Source organism: Heterocephalus glaber, unplaced genomic scaffold (genome assembly GCF_053883595.1).
Source record: "Heterocephalus glaber isolate CG9 unplaced genomic scaffold, H.glaber_assembly_v1.0 deba00001497, whole genome shotgun sequence".
Lineage (NCBI taxonomy): Eukaryota > Metazoa > Chordata > Mammalia > Rodentia > Bathyergidae > Heterocephalus > Heterocephalus glaber.
The window spans coordinates 19,327,508-19,340,826 of record NW_028258320.1 but is presented as its reverse complement, the minus strand read 5'-3'; the positions used below and the strand labels follow the sequence as shown (position 1 = coordinate 19,340,826).

The window sequence follows — 13,319 nt, the reverse complement described above, 5'->3', positions numbered from 1 at the left end:
CCTTTGTGGCAACAGGACTTCGAACACCCCCACTCCCAAGATGAAAAATGACTTGTTAATATTAGGACAGGACGGAAGAGCATCCACCTACACCTACAATGTTTAGAATCCAGTGTAATCTCTTCCTTTATTCAATCTGTATAGCCAAGAGCATGAGTATTTATGAGCACCAGAAAATGTCTGCAAAGGTTGCTCTGCTAGTCCAGAGACATCAGCAAATGTTTTCCATACTCAAACATTAGACACTGGACTGATTAATTTGAACTGTAGCACTAACTCGAGATGTGACCTTGAGCAACTCCTTCTGTGGCTCAGGGTCTGTTTCTTCATTTGTCAAATCAAATGTTATGGTAGAGAATCACTAAGTTCATTTCTAAGTCTAAGATTCTGCAGATCTCCAAATTCAGTTTAAGAACTGGCTTAAGAAATTATCATCTTCAAAATTTCACGTCTTGTTTTTATTTCTCCAGGAGTTTCTTCTTCTGACTCAGAAGGGGACCCTAACAAGGACGATATGAATCGGTAATTCTAATTTTCTATCCTGTACATTTCCCACCCAGAGATCACAGGCAAACGTCTAATTGGCCTGGCATGGTGGTACACACCCATACTGCCAGACACGGGGGAAGCTAAGGCAAAAGACAGGAAGTTAAGGCCAGATTGAGCAATAAATAGCAATACTTTGTCTCAAAATACAAATAAAAAGGACTGTTGGATGTAGCTCAATGCACCCTGGGTTCAACTCCCAGTATCAGGGGAAAACAAAAAAACCCTGCTAATTGGTTCTAGGCCTTGCAAAGGGTGACTTCAGGGTATGACCTAAAAATAATTTAATTGATTAAAAAGAGTAGAGCAGATTTGGAGACAATTCTGTGCCTTTTGCTTAAGTCTTTTCTAACAAGCTTAATTAAAATATTCTCAATAGTTAAAAAACAAAGTATCACCTTTGAAAAATCGTCATACATTTATCTACAGAATAAAAAGCAAATATCCAATGGTTTTAAAAAACTCGTGTTTAAATAGTATTCCCAAGAACACAAAACTTAGTAATCCTAAATACATATGTGTGTATACAATTTATAATATATATAACTTTACATATAATATTTATGTACTTTATTACTATAATTACTTATTTAGTATACACATACAAATGAGCTATCTGGACAAGTTAGAACCTTTTGGCAAAACAGTTGTACCAAATACTGAACAAAGTTGTGTCCAACCATTCATTACTTTCCACAACCACACACTGAGCACTTACTCCACCCCAGGCACTGTGCCAGATGCAGTGGATGCTATAAAAACTCAGATGCTTCCTGCCTTCAAGAGGCTCACAGTCTAGTACAGAGAAACATAAAGCAAGAATAGCAAGAAATGTTTTGTACCCCAAAAAAAGAATAGCAAGAAATGTATGGAAGCATTTAAATAGTAAGAATAATGAAATGGAATAGACTATGGTTCCTATACACAGTCTGTACAGGACTAAGCACAAAAGACTTTTTAAGTTGGGGAGGGAGACAGAAGTCAAGAAAATCTTCACAGAATTTTGACCATAAGCTGAGTTTTTGTTTGTTTTGGGAAGTAATAAAGATTGAACCCAGAGCCTTGAGCATGTTCTACCATTGAGCTACATCCTCAGTCCTTTTTATTTTATTTGAGATTTATTTATTTTATTTGAGACAGAGTCTTGCTAAGTTGGCTTGCTAAATTGTGATCCTCCTGCCTCAGCCTCCTGAGTAGCTGAGAGTACAAGCATGAGCCAGCATGCTCAGCTCTAAAATAAGTCTTAAAAGAATAGTAGAAGGCTACCCCCACAACCAAGGTAGAGGCATTCCAGGCAGAAGTCATGGGTCCTGGAAACAGACACAGCAATGGTTCCTTTAGATTACTTGGAACAAACAGCAGTATTTGGGAGAGCAGTTAGAGATGCAAACTGTGTTTGCATATTTTGGCTTCCCTTATAGAGGGGAAGATCCATAAGGGGGAAAAATCATGTTTTATTCTTCAAAATGTTTTGCCTGTGTCTACCTTTATTTGCTTTCTGTCAGCTTATGCGCAAATGCAAATAGGGTAAAGCATCCCTCCTTCACTCCCTTTCTGCATGCTCTCCTGGCTTCAGGTCAATTCTGCCTTCTTTTCGGCCTTTTGCCAGTCACCTGCTCATAGGTCTTCCCATCGGCTCCAGGCTTTTATTTTATAGCCTTGAAAGTACTATTCCCAAGTATCCTCTAAAAAATCATTTTGATCCTATCATTTTCCTAACTGAAAAAAGATGAGTATTTATGGGAAAACAAAAATTGAACATAAGACAGACATGTTTTTTAAAATCTGAAATCAGCCTACATACAAAGTCTTATTCAGTAGCCTGGAAACCAGGCTTCCCTACCCCCTCCTCCACCTCGGGCTGCCCGCACTGCCGACTTCTCACTCCAACAGTACACAGTTCATTTTCACCTTTCCTTTCAAGCTGCTCACTTTCCTAGGAATGCTCTGCCTCTCTTTATTTTATTTTTGCTTTGTTTTTTGAGACAGGGTATCACTATGTATTTCAAGCTGGCCTTTAACTCACTATGTAGCCCATGTTGGCTTTGAACTCGAGCCAATCCTCCTGCCTCAGCCCCCTGAGTGCTGGGATCACAGGTGTGTGCCACTACACCCAGAAAATGTGTGTAAATTTGAAGAGCTTGTTGACTTCAGGTTATTTTCACTTTCTGACATGCCAAAATTACACTGGAAAAGATTTACAAAGCCTGGCCTCCTACTTGAAACGGGAAGAGGAAATACAGAGAACATCAAAACAAATCTTTAAAGAATTATCTCCTCCCCATGTTTCTGTCATGGATCTCAAGTAGCTGTGAATAGGTTTGACTCCCTGGCTACACTTCAAGTAACCCACAAGAATGGTGTCTCGTTCATTTTCATATCTGCTTTGCCTGACAAAGTGTGCAGCCTGAAGCTCTCCGTAAACACTTGTAGAATATTGTCAAGCCAAGAGCTTGATTCCCTTTGACTGTCCACAGCGGTGGCTTTACTAGTTTTGCTGAAAAAGTTTTCACAAATAGTTATAGCTCTGCTTTATAATCTATACTATCTAATCATTTCTCAGAATCCAGAAGCCAAATGAGGTGTCATCACCTCCCACTACTTCTACAGCCATTCCTCCAGGAGTGACCCCAGCCCAGCCTTTGGGGGCCCAGCCCAGAGTGTCAGCCACCCAGCAGGTACAGAATCGGGATGAAACATGAGGGCATAGACTGTGAGGGACATGCGCTGTGACAGTGACAATCTTGTGCAGCACGATCATGCTGTCCTCTGTAGAACTCTGTCAGGATGAACACCACTTTGTGCTCCTGATTATAACAGCAGCAGTCCCCACTGCTCCAACTTAATAAGCAAATATCGCAGGAAAGGAAACTGTGTAAATTACTGTCTGACATTCTGGCTTTATCAAGAGTGCTGAGGGCTGGAAAAAAAAAAGAGTGCCGATTATTTGTACCATGAGCTACCAGCTCTTGGGCTGGCCCAGAATTCTCTACATCAGAAAACTCAGTTTCATGGAGCCACAAAAGATTTTATTGCCTAAGAGAGAGCAAGCAGGAAGTTATTTTTTAGAAAATAGCAAAGGCTCTTGTCTTTCAAGTTAATAATAATAATAATAATAATAATAATAATAATAATATATGCTTAGTATTTAAGACTTTAAAAAGTACAGGAGGCTGTTAAGTAAAAACTGTAATCAAAGTTCTTCATCACTCCTCAGGGGTACTTCCTGCAGTTTCAGATAGTTCCAGCCATATCTATGCACATATAAGAATACCTCATGTATGCATATACTTCAAAACATATTAAATCATATGACCTAAATATGTTCATAAAATATTATTGATGATATATCTTGATTTTAAATACATTGATCTCAACCTTTTCTTCTTCAATTGTCTAGTTTTTGTTTTTTTGGGTTTTTTGGTACCAGGGATCGAACTCGGGCCCTTGCGCTTGTGCAGCAGGCGGCAAAACTACTGAGCTAAATCCCCAGCACCCCCAATCTTTTCTTCTTAAAAATCAGAATTATGTACCTAATCTATTTAGTAATGCAGAAGGATCAAGTTTTAGTTCTACTCCATTGGTTTTCCACTGTGACCTGTGCTGCCCCAGGGGTTTAATGAGATTGCTTCAGGCAATCAGTGTTAATTACATGGATTCATACACTGAGCAAGGGAGTAGCCAGTGTGTGAGTTTTACAGTCACCATGACCTACAAAGGGATGCCCTCAGTTCCACCTAAAATCTGAAGGCTGTGATTCATAAACTTAGAAAATATGCCTTTTGATTTGAGATTAATTTATGCATCAAATTCTGCAAATTTGCTATATCTAACAATCCAGGTAATAATTTTAGTGACAATGAATCTGTTGTTGGTTCCCTTCTAACAGTGCCAGAGTCCTACCAACTATTTGCAAGGATTGGATGGAAAACCTATCATTGCAGCTCCAGTGTTTACAAAGGTAATCAAAACACGAATTCTTTCTCTCTGGCCTGGCTTTAAAGACACCAGAACACCTACACAGAGTTATAGATCCATGATTGATTGATTTTATTTCAGTATTTGGGGCTCATATAAGTACAGAATAAGGTGCTTAGGGTTTATTAGTATCACTTCAAGTCCCAGATTTCTAATTATAGGTGCTTTTTGTTGTTGGGTTTTTGCTGCTGCTGCTGCTGTTGTTTTTAATCTTGTTATTGTTGTTGTTTTTTCCTATTACTGGGGATGGTGCCCAAGGCTTCACACATACTAGGCAAGTGCTCTGTCAGTGAGTTACATCCCTGGCAACTACCCCTTTCCCCCCCCTTTTTAGATAGGGTCTTGCTAAATTGCCCAGCCTGCCTTGAAGCTTGACATCCTCCTGCCTCAGCCACCTGAGTAGCTGGGATTACAGATGTACACCACCCACAATCAAGCTTTAATAACAGTTTTTATGATGAGATCATTCCCTCTCACCACAGTGATCTCTATGACCATTCTCAGGCTTTGAGACAGCCACACCCAAAGATCAGGTGATCTAGTTCCAGCCACTTATTACTCCAGAGGTTTCTCTGGACTTTCAGAAGTATCTGGTTCCTGGGATCTGTCTTTGGGGCTTAAGGACATGGAGTTAGATGCTCTTGGGAGGTTTAACATAAAGCCTCTCTCAAGGACAAAGAGCTTTCTTTTTCTGCTCCCTGGTATCAGCTATTGTATTATCAGCAAATTCTGACTCACACAGTCTTTGTGTTTAGAATTGGAAAGTTCAGTCAGGGACTTTTATTTACAAATTTAAAAACCAAGAGAGGGCCAGAGGGTTTAAGCTATTTTGCTAATGTCACAGGACTAGTTAGTGGCAGAACTAGAACTAGAAACAAGTTCTTCTACTTCCCGGTCTATATACCCTTATATAACACAGAGTATGTTTATCTGTTGTTCAAAACAGTAAATTCAAAGGTTAAAAAATTGAGTCACATTGGATTTGGGGGCATTATGAAGACCAGGGCGGTAGATTCTTTGCCTGGATTTACAGTCTGTTATATGAACATCAAACAGGCCCAAAGAAATTTTATCTTCTAAGAAATGCGTTTTGGTTAAGAACAGTGGTTATCCATCATAGTGAGTTTTGTTCTCTAAAGGTTATTGGGAATGTCTGGTTTTTTGTGGGGTTTTTTTTTTTTTTTGTACCAGGGATCAAACTCAGGACATTGCGCTTGTGAGGCAGGTGGCAACACCACTAAGCTTACTCCCCAGCATGAATTCTGGAGACAGTTTTAGTTGTCACAACTGAAGAATTTCACTAGTGGCATCCAGGGATGCTGCTAAACTTCCTCCAGTTCATAGGAGAACAGCCTCCCACAACAAAGAAATATCCTGCTCAAAATGTCAATAGTGCTGAAGCTGAGAACTCCTAATTGCAAGGAAAATGGCAAAAAAATGGTCTTTTCCAGCAAGTACTAATGTTTAAACTAGGAGCTAAATCCACAACTTCCACAGAAGGCTCAATTTCAGGAAAGTTCCACCATATTGGCTCATCCAAAATGGCCTCTAATACCTGGCAAGAATGGGCCATGTTTACCCATCTCCATGTCACTCAGGCACACCCTCTTACATGAGACAAGATGTCTCAATTTTTCAGGTTCTTTTCCTGGAACTTCTAACTTCTTGTTATTTCTTATTGTTACTGCTAAGGCACTTAGCCTTAACATACAGCATAAGTGCTGGAAATCAGCACACTTAATTTAATTTGTCACACTCCTCTGTCACACCTTAGAGACAGTGCTGACTCTTCAAAGGCAGCTAAACCACTGATTAGTTGACACCGAATCCCGGTAAATCCTCTTCTCTTCCTATCCTCAATACCATCACCCAACCAGATAGGTGACACCAGAGGTGTCCATATCGCCTCTAAATTTCAAATCTTTTTTTAAATTTGTATATTAATTGGTACATTTTAGGTATACAATACGTTTACATTTATCATTGGGTGTTTGTACCTGAACATGATGTATCTTAGTTCTTATTTTTTCCCCCATTACCTATGTGCCCTTCACCCCCACCACCCTTCCCTATTTACATAGACTTTATTTCCTTTTTTTTTTCTTTCTCATAATTTTTCCTTTCCTTTCTTCCCTTTCCCCTTCCCCTGCTCAATTTCAAATCTTAGGGTCTCTGTGTTCCATGTATCCCTAACATCCAGAGCATGCACCTGGTACATTGATCAGAGATAAAATTGTTCACTTTTCTGCTTGTCCCTGTCACCTCGAAAGCTATCTCTAACAAATAGATAGAAGTTCTTTGGAGAAAATATCTCCAAAGCTATTATTATTAAAGTCAATGAACCTAAAATGTACCAATAAAATTAATTTTTTTTAAAAGTCAATGGATAGGGACTTGGCTTAGTGGTAGAGCCTTTGCCTAGCAAGCATGAGGCCCTGGGTACAAGCCTCAGCACCACAAAAAGAAGGGGCAAAAAATCTGATAGGAACCTTTAACATTTACTCTCTACATTTCACAGGTTAATGAGAGGGTCAGGTTTGGCTGCTTTTGTGTGGTGACCAATTGCATCCTTCTAATTATATGCTGACTGGCAGATACTTGGGGTAAATACATTTGATAAAGATGCAGATACATCTGAAAAATAAAAATAGGAAAATGACTTCATCATTAGATGTTTGTTAGGTAAAATCTTTAAAAGCTTTACAGTGATGTCTGCCATATGAGGAAACAGTCCTCGGCACATAGATCCAGACTCCGGTGAGGACTCTTTCTCCACCCTCTGAATGTGTGCTTTTGCCTCCATAAATGGGATCAGGATTGTTCAGACTTAGAGCACTAGGATAGGCTGAGACTCAAATTCCAGAGGGACTTATCAGTAACAGTGCACTTGGGTTAGTTTCAGTCGGTAAGGGCAAGATTGAGGTCATAGTCACTGCTAGTGTCATTAACGAACTTCTGAGTCAGAACTACCAATGATGGTGTTGCCTGGCCCTGAACAATGAGAACAGGTCATTTGCATATATTTATTCAGATTATTCCTGTTTTACTTCTTTAGTGATTCTAGCATTTCTGCCCCTAAGACTCACTTTCTCTACTGCCCAACAAAACCTTTCCTTGCCAATTATGGCAAGAAGCTACTTTTTTTTTTTTGAAAGCAATGGTTGGACAGCAGAGTTTTATTTAACTCAGTTTTTTTTTCCCTTCTTTGGTTGTACAGAAATACTTACCTTCTTATTTTAAAAGACTAAAATGCAAAGGAAAGGTTGCCCAGAAAAAAAGTGGTACAGTTAGATTCCATATACTATACCTCTATGGGATCCAGTATACTATTCCTTGATCTTTTATTTGCTGTGCTGGGGATGGAGCCCAGGGCCTCACATGTATTAGGCAAGTGCTCTGCCACAGGGCTACATGCCAGCCACCTGTGTCTAAACACTTTAACTGTGTGGAGAATCAGCCCTTCCAGCAGGCTTCTGTGAGGGGGGTGGGGAACACTCACACTTCTCAGGACTGGAGGGAGAGAGGTGATCAAATTAGAATCTTGCCCCTATCATGGCTCCCACTCCACAGCAACTGCTCTGGCAGGCTTTCAAGGACCATCGGCCCTGGCTCCAGCTGCTTCAGCAGTAATTTGAAGAGGGTACGGGGACAGGAGAAGTGAGAATTTGAAAAGCACTCCATTATATAATAGCAGAGGCAGGAAACATATCTGGGCCAATAGCTGGATTCAGATTTCTGAAGATTTCATGGAGCCCTGTCCCCAGCCCATCAATTCCAGAGAATTTTCTCATTCAATTCTTGCACGGGGCACCTATGATGGTCAAGGAATCAAAGGGCCTTCAATCAGCTCTTTATCAGTAAAAATTACTTTGATCCAATTTTAGCCTAAAGCATTGTACACATTCACTTGTACCATGTCCCAAGGTGCAAAAATATCAACTAGACTTAAAAATGAACAAAATGACAAAATGAACCTTGAGGCTCCACCTTTTAACCAATCAAGAGAGATGCTTTTTTCAAGGACATTCCTGCATTTTTTTATTTGTGAGCAGAAATCTACTACACAAGAATTGTATCCTCTCAAGTCACTTTTAGAGCACCTGGCCCAAAGTTTGGCAGAAAGAAGGTACATGGTCAAATTTATTGGTAAATACTTCCACTTCAGCTAAGAAGGAGTTTTGTGTGACTTCAGAGTAAGGAAAAATAGAGAAAATAAATCCTTCAGAGTAAAGATAGAGAAAATAAATCCAGTGCCAAGTGGTTGTGCAAGACATGCTTTCAGGGCTCTTTGTTGTTAAGTCAACCTACTAGAACATCATCTCAGATGATCAGTACAATGACACAAAGAAGGATTTGCACTTTGAACATTGTTTGCTTCAGGAGGTTATGGGCCTTTGGTTATAGTGACTTTAGTCCAGATCCATAATTCCTAGTAAAGATTAACTTAATCTTTGCCAGTTAGGGACTGTTTCATTTGTCTTTAGGTAATTCAAAGTGAATATGATCAAGTCTGTATACATCAAGTGTATTAATCTGTTTTTGGTTACTATAAAGAAATTCCTGAGGCTTGGTACTTTATAAAGGAACAAGGTTTATGTAGCTCACAGTTTTAAAGACTCAAGAGCATGGCTTAGCTCTAGTGAGGACCTCATGGAAGATGGCATCACAATCATGAGAGAGAGGGAGAGAGAGAGAGAGAGAGAGAGAGAAAGAATCATGTGGTGAGACAGGAAGCCAGGATGAAGGAAAGGGTCAGTAGTGACCTCCCATTAGGCCCCACCTTCTAAAGGTCCTACCACCTCTTATCTTCTAACACAAGAACCTGTAAGGGACACACTGTTCCTATATCCACACCATAGCATCATGCCATTGGGATCAGCCAAGGACTTCCTGCTGTGATGAACACAGGTAGTGCCCTCTATGTTACCTTCTAATGATGCAGCTGATATCGACCCTGACATGTGGCAGTATGAGCCAGGTCCTTCTTATGAGACTTTGTAGAAAAGCATAGTTTTCAGCAGTGACAACTATCATTGTCCTTATAACTTCCAATAACTCTTTCTAAGTGGCTTACAAGATGACTCTTAAGATCTCCTATATTGACTATTGATTCACACTGTGATGATCTTCCACTTCCTGTCATAGACATTAGTGAGCCTGCTCCACACACTGTGGAGACACAAGTATCTTGACCAGCTTCTCAAATAGAGTACAAGTCTTAGCTTTTAATGTCAAACAAATAATAACGACCAGCTAGTGCTAGTTTAAATTGAGAAGAACATAGTTTCTCAAGGAAGCCCTTTGTAAGCAAGGCTTTGGTGTTTTTTCTGCAGGACTGACCATTAGCTTATGTATGTGAGCCAAACTGCAAGCCATGTTAGAGAATATAGATTGACCACATTTTGCTTATATCAGTTTTATAAATGTGCTGTATTTCATTTATTCAATTTCTTCTGCTATCACCTCTGGTGGGGGAGGGAGGTCCTAATTTGTCTGTCTCAAGAAGAAATAAAACTCCATGTGTGTGAATTCTAGAAGATGTCTGACTGTCATTAAAGTTTTCAATAGGCCCCAAAGGTGCCATTTCTGCTCAGAATTTGCTCAGGACAGAGAAGGTCTCTATCAGTTTGCCAGGAACACCCAAGACTCACGGATACTTCCCCATTTTTGTTCTTATCACTAGGAGTTGTTTGGAACAAATGAGGAATAATCAGATTTTGGATCAAATAGCTCTTTATTTATTTTTTTTTCTATTTTTGGTACCAGGAATCAAACTCAGGACCTTGCGCTTGCGAGGCAGGCAGCGGAACCACTGAGCTAAATCCCTGGCTCAGATCTTTATTAATTCAGAAACTAATCTGTTCTAGTCTCATTGTGAATTACTTCAGCAAACAAATTCTCACACACCTCAAACTACAGCACCCCCTGGTTACTATAATACAAATTTACATATATACCTCTAAATTAAAAATAAGTCTTACTACAGCTAAAGCCTGTGTGGCTATCCTTATTATTTTAGATAAATGGGATGATTGTGACATGGATATAAGCAAAATATCATAAGTTGTTCATATAAGAGCTGTAAAAAAATCTCACAAGTCATTATGAGTGAATGACAAAAGCAACAACAACAAAACTGCTGGCTTTCCTCTTCTATTAAACCAAAAATTTTTAAGAATAGATAGCTTCACACCATTTGTTACATAAAAAGTTTGTAAAGCAAGATTACTCAGAATCTTATGTCTACAGTCTTTGGTCCAGAGTGAAAAATAAAAATATGCTTACACACATGCTGATGAAGCATTTCCTAACCAAATGAAGTACCAACCACAGCAAAGAATGTGCAATTTTAAGCTCCCAAATCATAATGAATGAGAATGTAGTGTGAAGGAAAATATATATATTCCTTTCTTTTATGAGTCGAGTATAGAATATGCTGATATTTTACTACTCTACATGCTTGGTAGACATTTCATCAAGGAAGTGTGGGGAAGTATTAATGACTCCTTCTTGGAATTGCAACATATTTTACAGTGATGTAAGACCTCCATATATGACTATGACCTTATAAAGATTGTCACTGCTTATGTCCCTCAACAGCTCAGCCAGGTTACACCGTAAAGACCACATCAGGAGGGGTGAATATGTGGCTCAGTGGTAGAGCATGTGTTTAGCATCTGTGAGGCCTTGGGTTCAATCCCCATCACCACCAACATCAACAAACAAGGCCACATATGGAAAACAAAACAGCAAAAACAAAAATCAATTTCCAAAACAACAAAATGTAAACTAGGCAAAGCTGGGGAAGACAAAATCAGTTATTTGAGCTACAGATCTACTCCATATCATGAATGGCCACATTCCTTTGGAGAATAATATATTCCTCCCATATTGAATCCCTAGCAGATACTCACTGAAGTTTGTTAAAATCATTATTGTTATTTCTGGAAACCTAACTTCACTTGGGCATTTAAGAATAAATATTACTTTATTGAAAATTAGCTACTTGACTCAATATGCTTTGCCTCATATTTAATAAATTTATGTAGCCCTATAACAAATGTAAAGGAAGAAAATAGTGAGGAAAGAGCTTTACAAGGATCCAATGATTCTGTCTTCAAACATAGACTCCATGTACATCTACAGAATCGAAGCTTCTGGACATGTATATTTGAAAAATGTTAACTATGAAGGAGATGGTAAATTTTTTCTGAAATTCAGCATCAGGACTAGATTCCAAACTGTATACTTTTTTTGTTCTAATAATATTCTTCTCATCCTAGATGCTACAAAATTTGTCAGCCTCTGAGGGTCAGCTGGTTGTCTTTGAATGCAGAGTAAAAGGAGCTCCCTCCCCCAAAGTTGAGTGGTATAGGGAAGGGACCTTAATAGAAGATTCTCCAGATTTTAGGATTTTACAAAAAAGTAAGTTGATGCTTTAAAACTATTTTTCTGATCATTTATTTTATAGGTTTTTAGATACTGATTAAAAATACAGTAAAAAAAAAAGTGAAATAGAAATCACCTATAATTCTATTCCCCCAAACTAAACCTGTTAATATTGTAGTGTATATTCGCCAAGAACTTTCCATGTATATTTTTGAATTATTTTTTCTTTTCTTTTTTTCTTTTTTTGGTACCAGGGGTTGAACTCGGGATGTTTCGTTTGTGAGGCAGGCACCAGAACCACTGAGCTAAATCTCCAGCCCCTACATGTATATTTTTAAAATAAAAATAAGTCATACTAGTTTTTGTAAATTGATTTTTTACTCAATATTTCATGGACATCTTTACACATTAACACATAGATTTGTTACCTTTTTGTGTGTGTATGTGGTTCTAGGGATTGAACAAAGGGCCTTTTCACTGAGCCACATCCCTATTCCTTAATTTATTTATTTATTTTTAAATTTTGAGACAGGGTCTTGCTAAGTCATTAAGTTGCCCAGGCTTAACTCATATTTATGATTCTCTTGCCTTAACCTCCTAGAGTGCTAGGACAGGCATATGGCACCACACCTGGCTAGATTTCTTACTTTTAAAAATAAGTTGGGGGCCAGGGATTTAGCTCAGTGGTGCTGACACCTGCCTCATAAGCGCAAGGCCCTGAGTTCAATCCCTGGTACCAAAAAAAAAAAGTGACCAGGCATGGTAATACATGCCTGTCATCTTAGCACTCGGGAGGCTGAGGTAGGAGAAGTATTCAAGGCCAGTCTGGGCTACACAGTGAGTTCTAGGCCAGCCTGAGCTACATAACAAGACCTGTCTCAAACACAACAACAACCAAATCAATAATATTAATTTTATATTTATTTAATCTTTGTTAAACATTTAGGTTGTTCACAGATTTTTACTATTATAACTATGTTTCAATGTATGTTAACAGAGCAAGTCTTTGTGGCTAGCTGTTACTTTAGAATAAACTTCTATTACTGAATTACTCCTGAGAACTCAAATTTTTGTAGGCTGTTAATATACATGGCCAAAAATGCCATCCCAAAAGGTTGAGCTAAATTTAGGATGGTCACACACAACTGTGAAAAAGCATTTTATTAATAAGCATGCAGGGATCCCGTGCATAAACTAGGTCTGGCCTAGTGGCTCTGGGACACGTGTCACCCTCACTGTGTTCCTCAAACCCAGCAATACATGGAAATGCCTGTCCCACACCTTTGCCAGCCATGGACATCAGCCATTTTAGTAAATCTGCACTAACTTTATAGAAATTATATATGGGCAGAATTAGTGTAAGCTGTACTTCACTAATTAGTTGTAGGATGGCCCTTTTTCATATT

General features: G+C 38.9%; 2 protein-coding genes across 11 annotated transcripts in view; one reads left to right on the top strand and one right to left on the bottom strand.

Annotated features, from left to right (window-relative positions):
- The window catches only part of Pbld (phenazine biosynthesis like protein domain containing), a 172,627-nt gene that overhangs the window by 15,389 nt on the left and 143,919 nt on the right, over nt 1-13,319 (bottom strand). The gene's annotated exons all lie outside the window — the stretch shown is intronic.
- The window catches only part of Mypn (myopalladin), a 129,364-nt gene that overhangs the window by 73,330 nt on the left and 42,715 nt on the right, over nt 1-13,319 (top strand). For all 10 annotated transcript variants that reach the window (XM_087185450.1, XM_021259463.2, XM_087185454.1 and 7 more), the window contains 4 exons: nt 471-522; nt 3,110-3,224; nt 4,436-4,507; nt 11,808-11,949. In XM_087185450.1, coding sequence (XP_087041576.1) covers nt 471-522; nt 3,110-3,224; nt 4,436-4,507; nt 11,808-11,949 — 381 coding nt within the window. The remainder of the gene's footprint in view (nt 1-470; nt 523-3,109; nt 3,225-4,435; nt 4,508-11,807; nt 11,950-13,319) is intronic.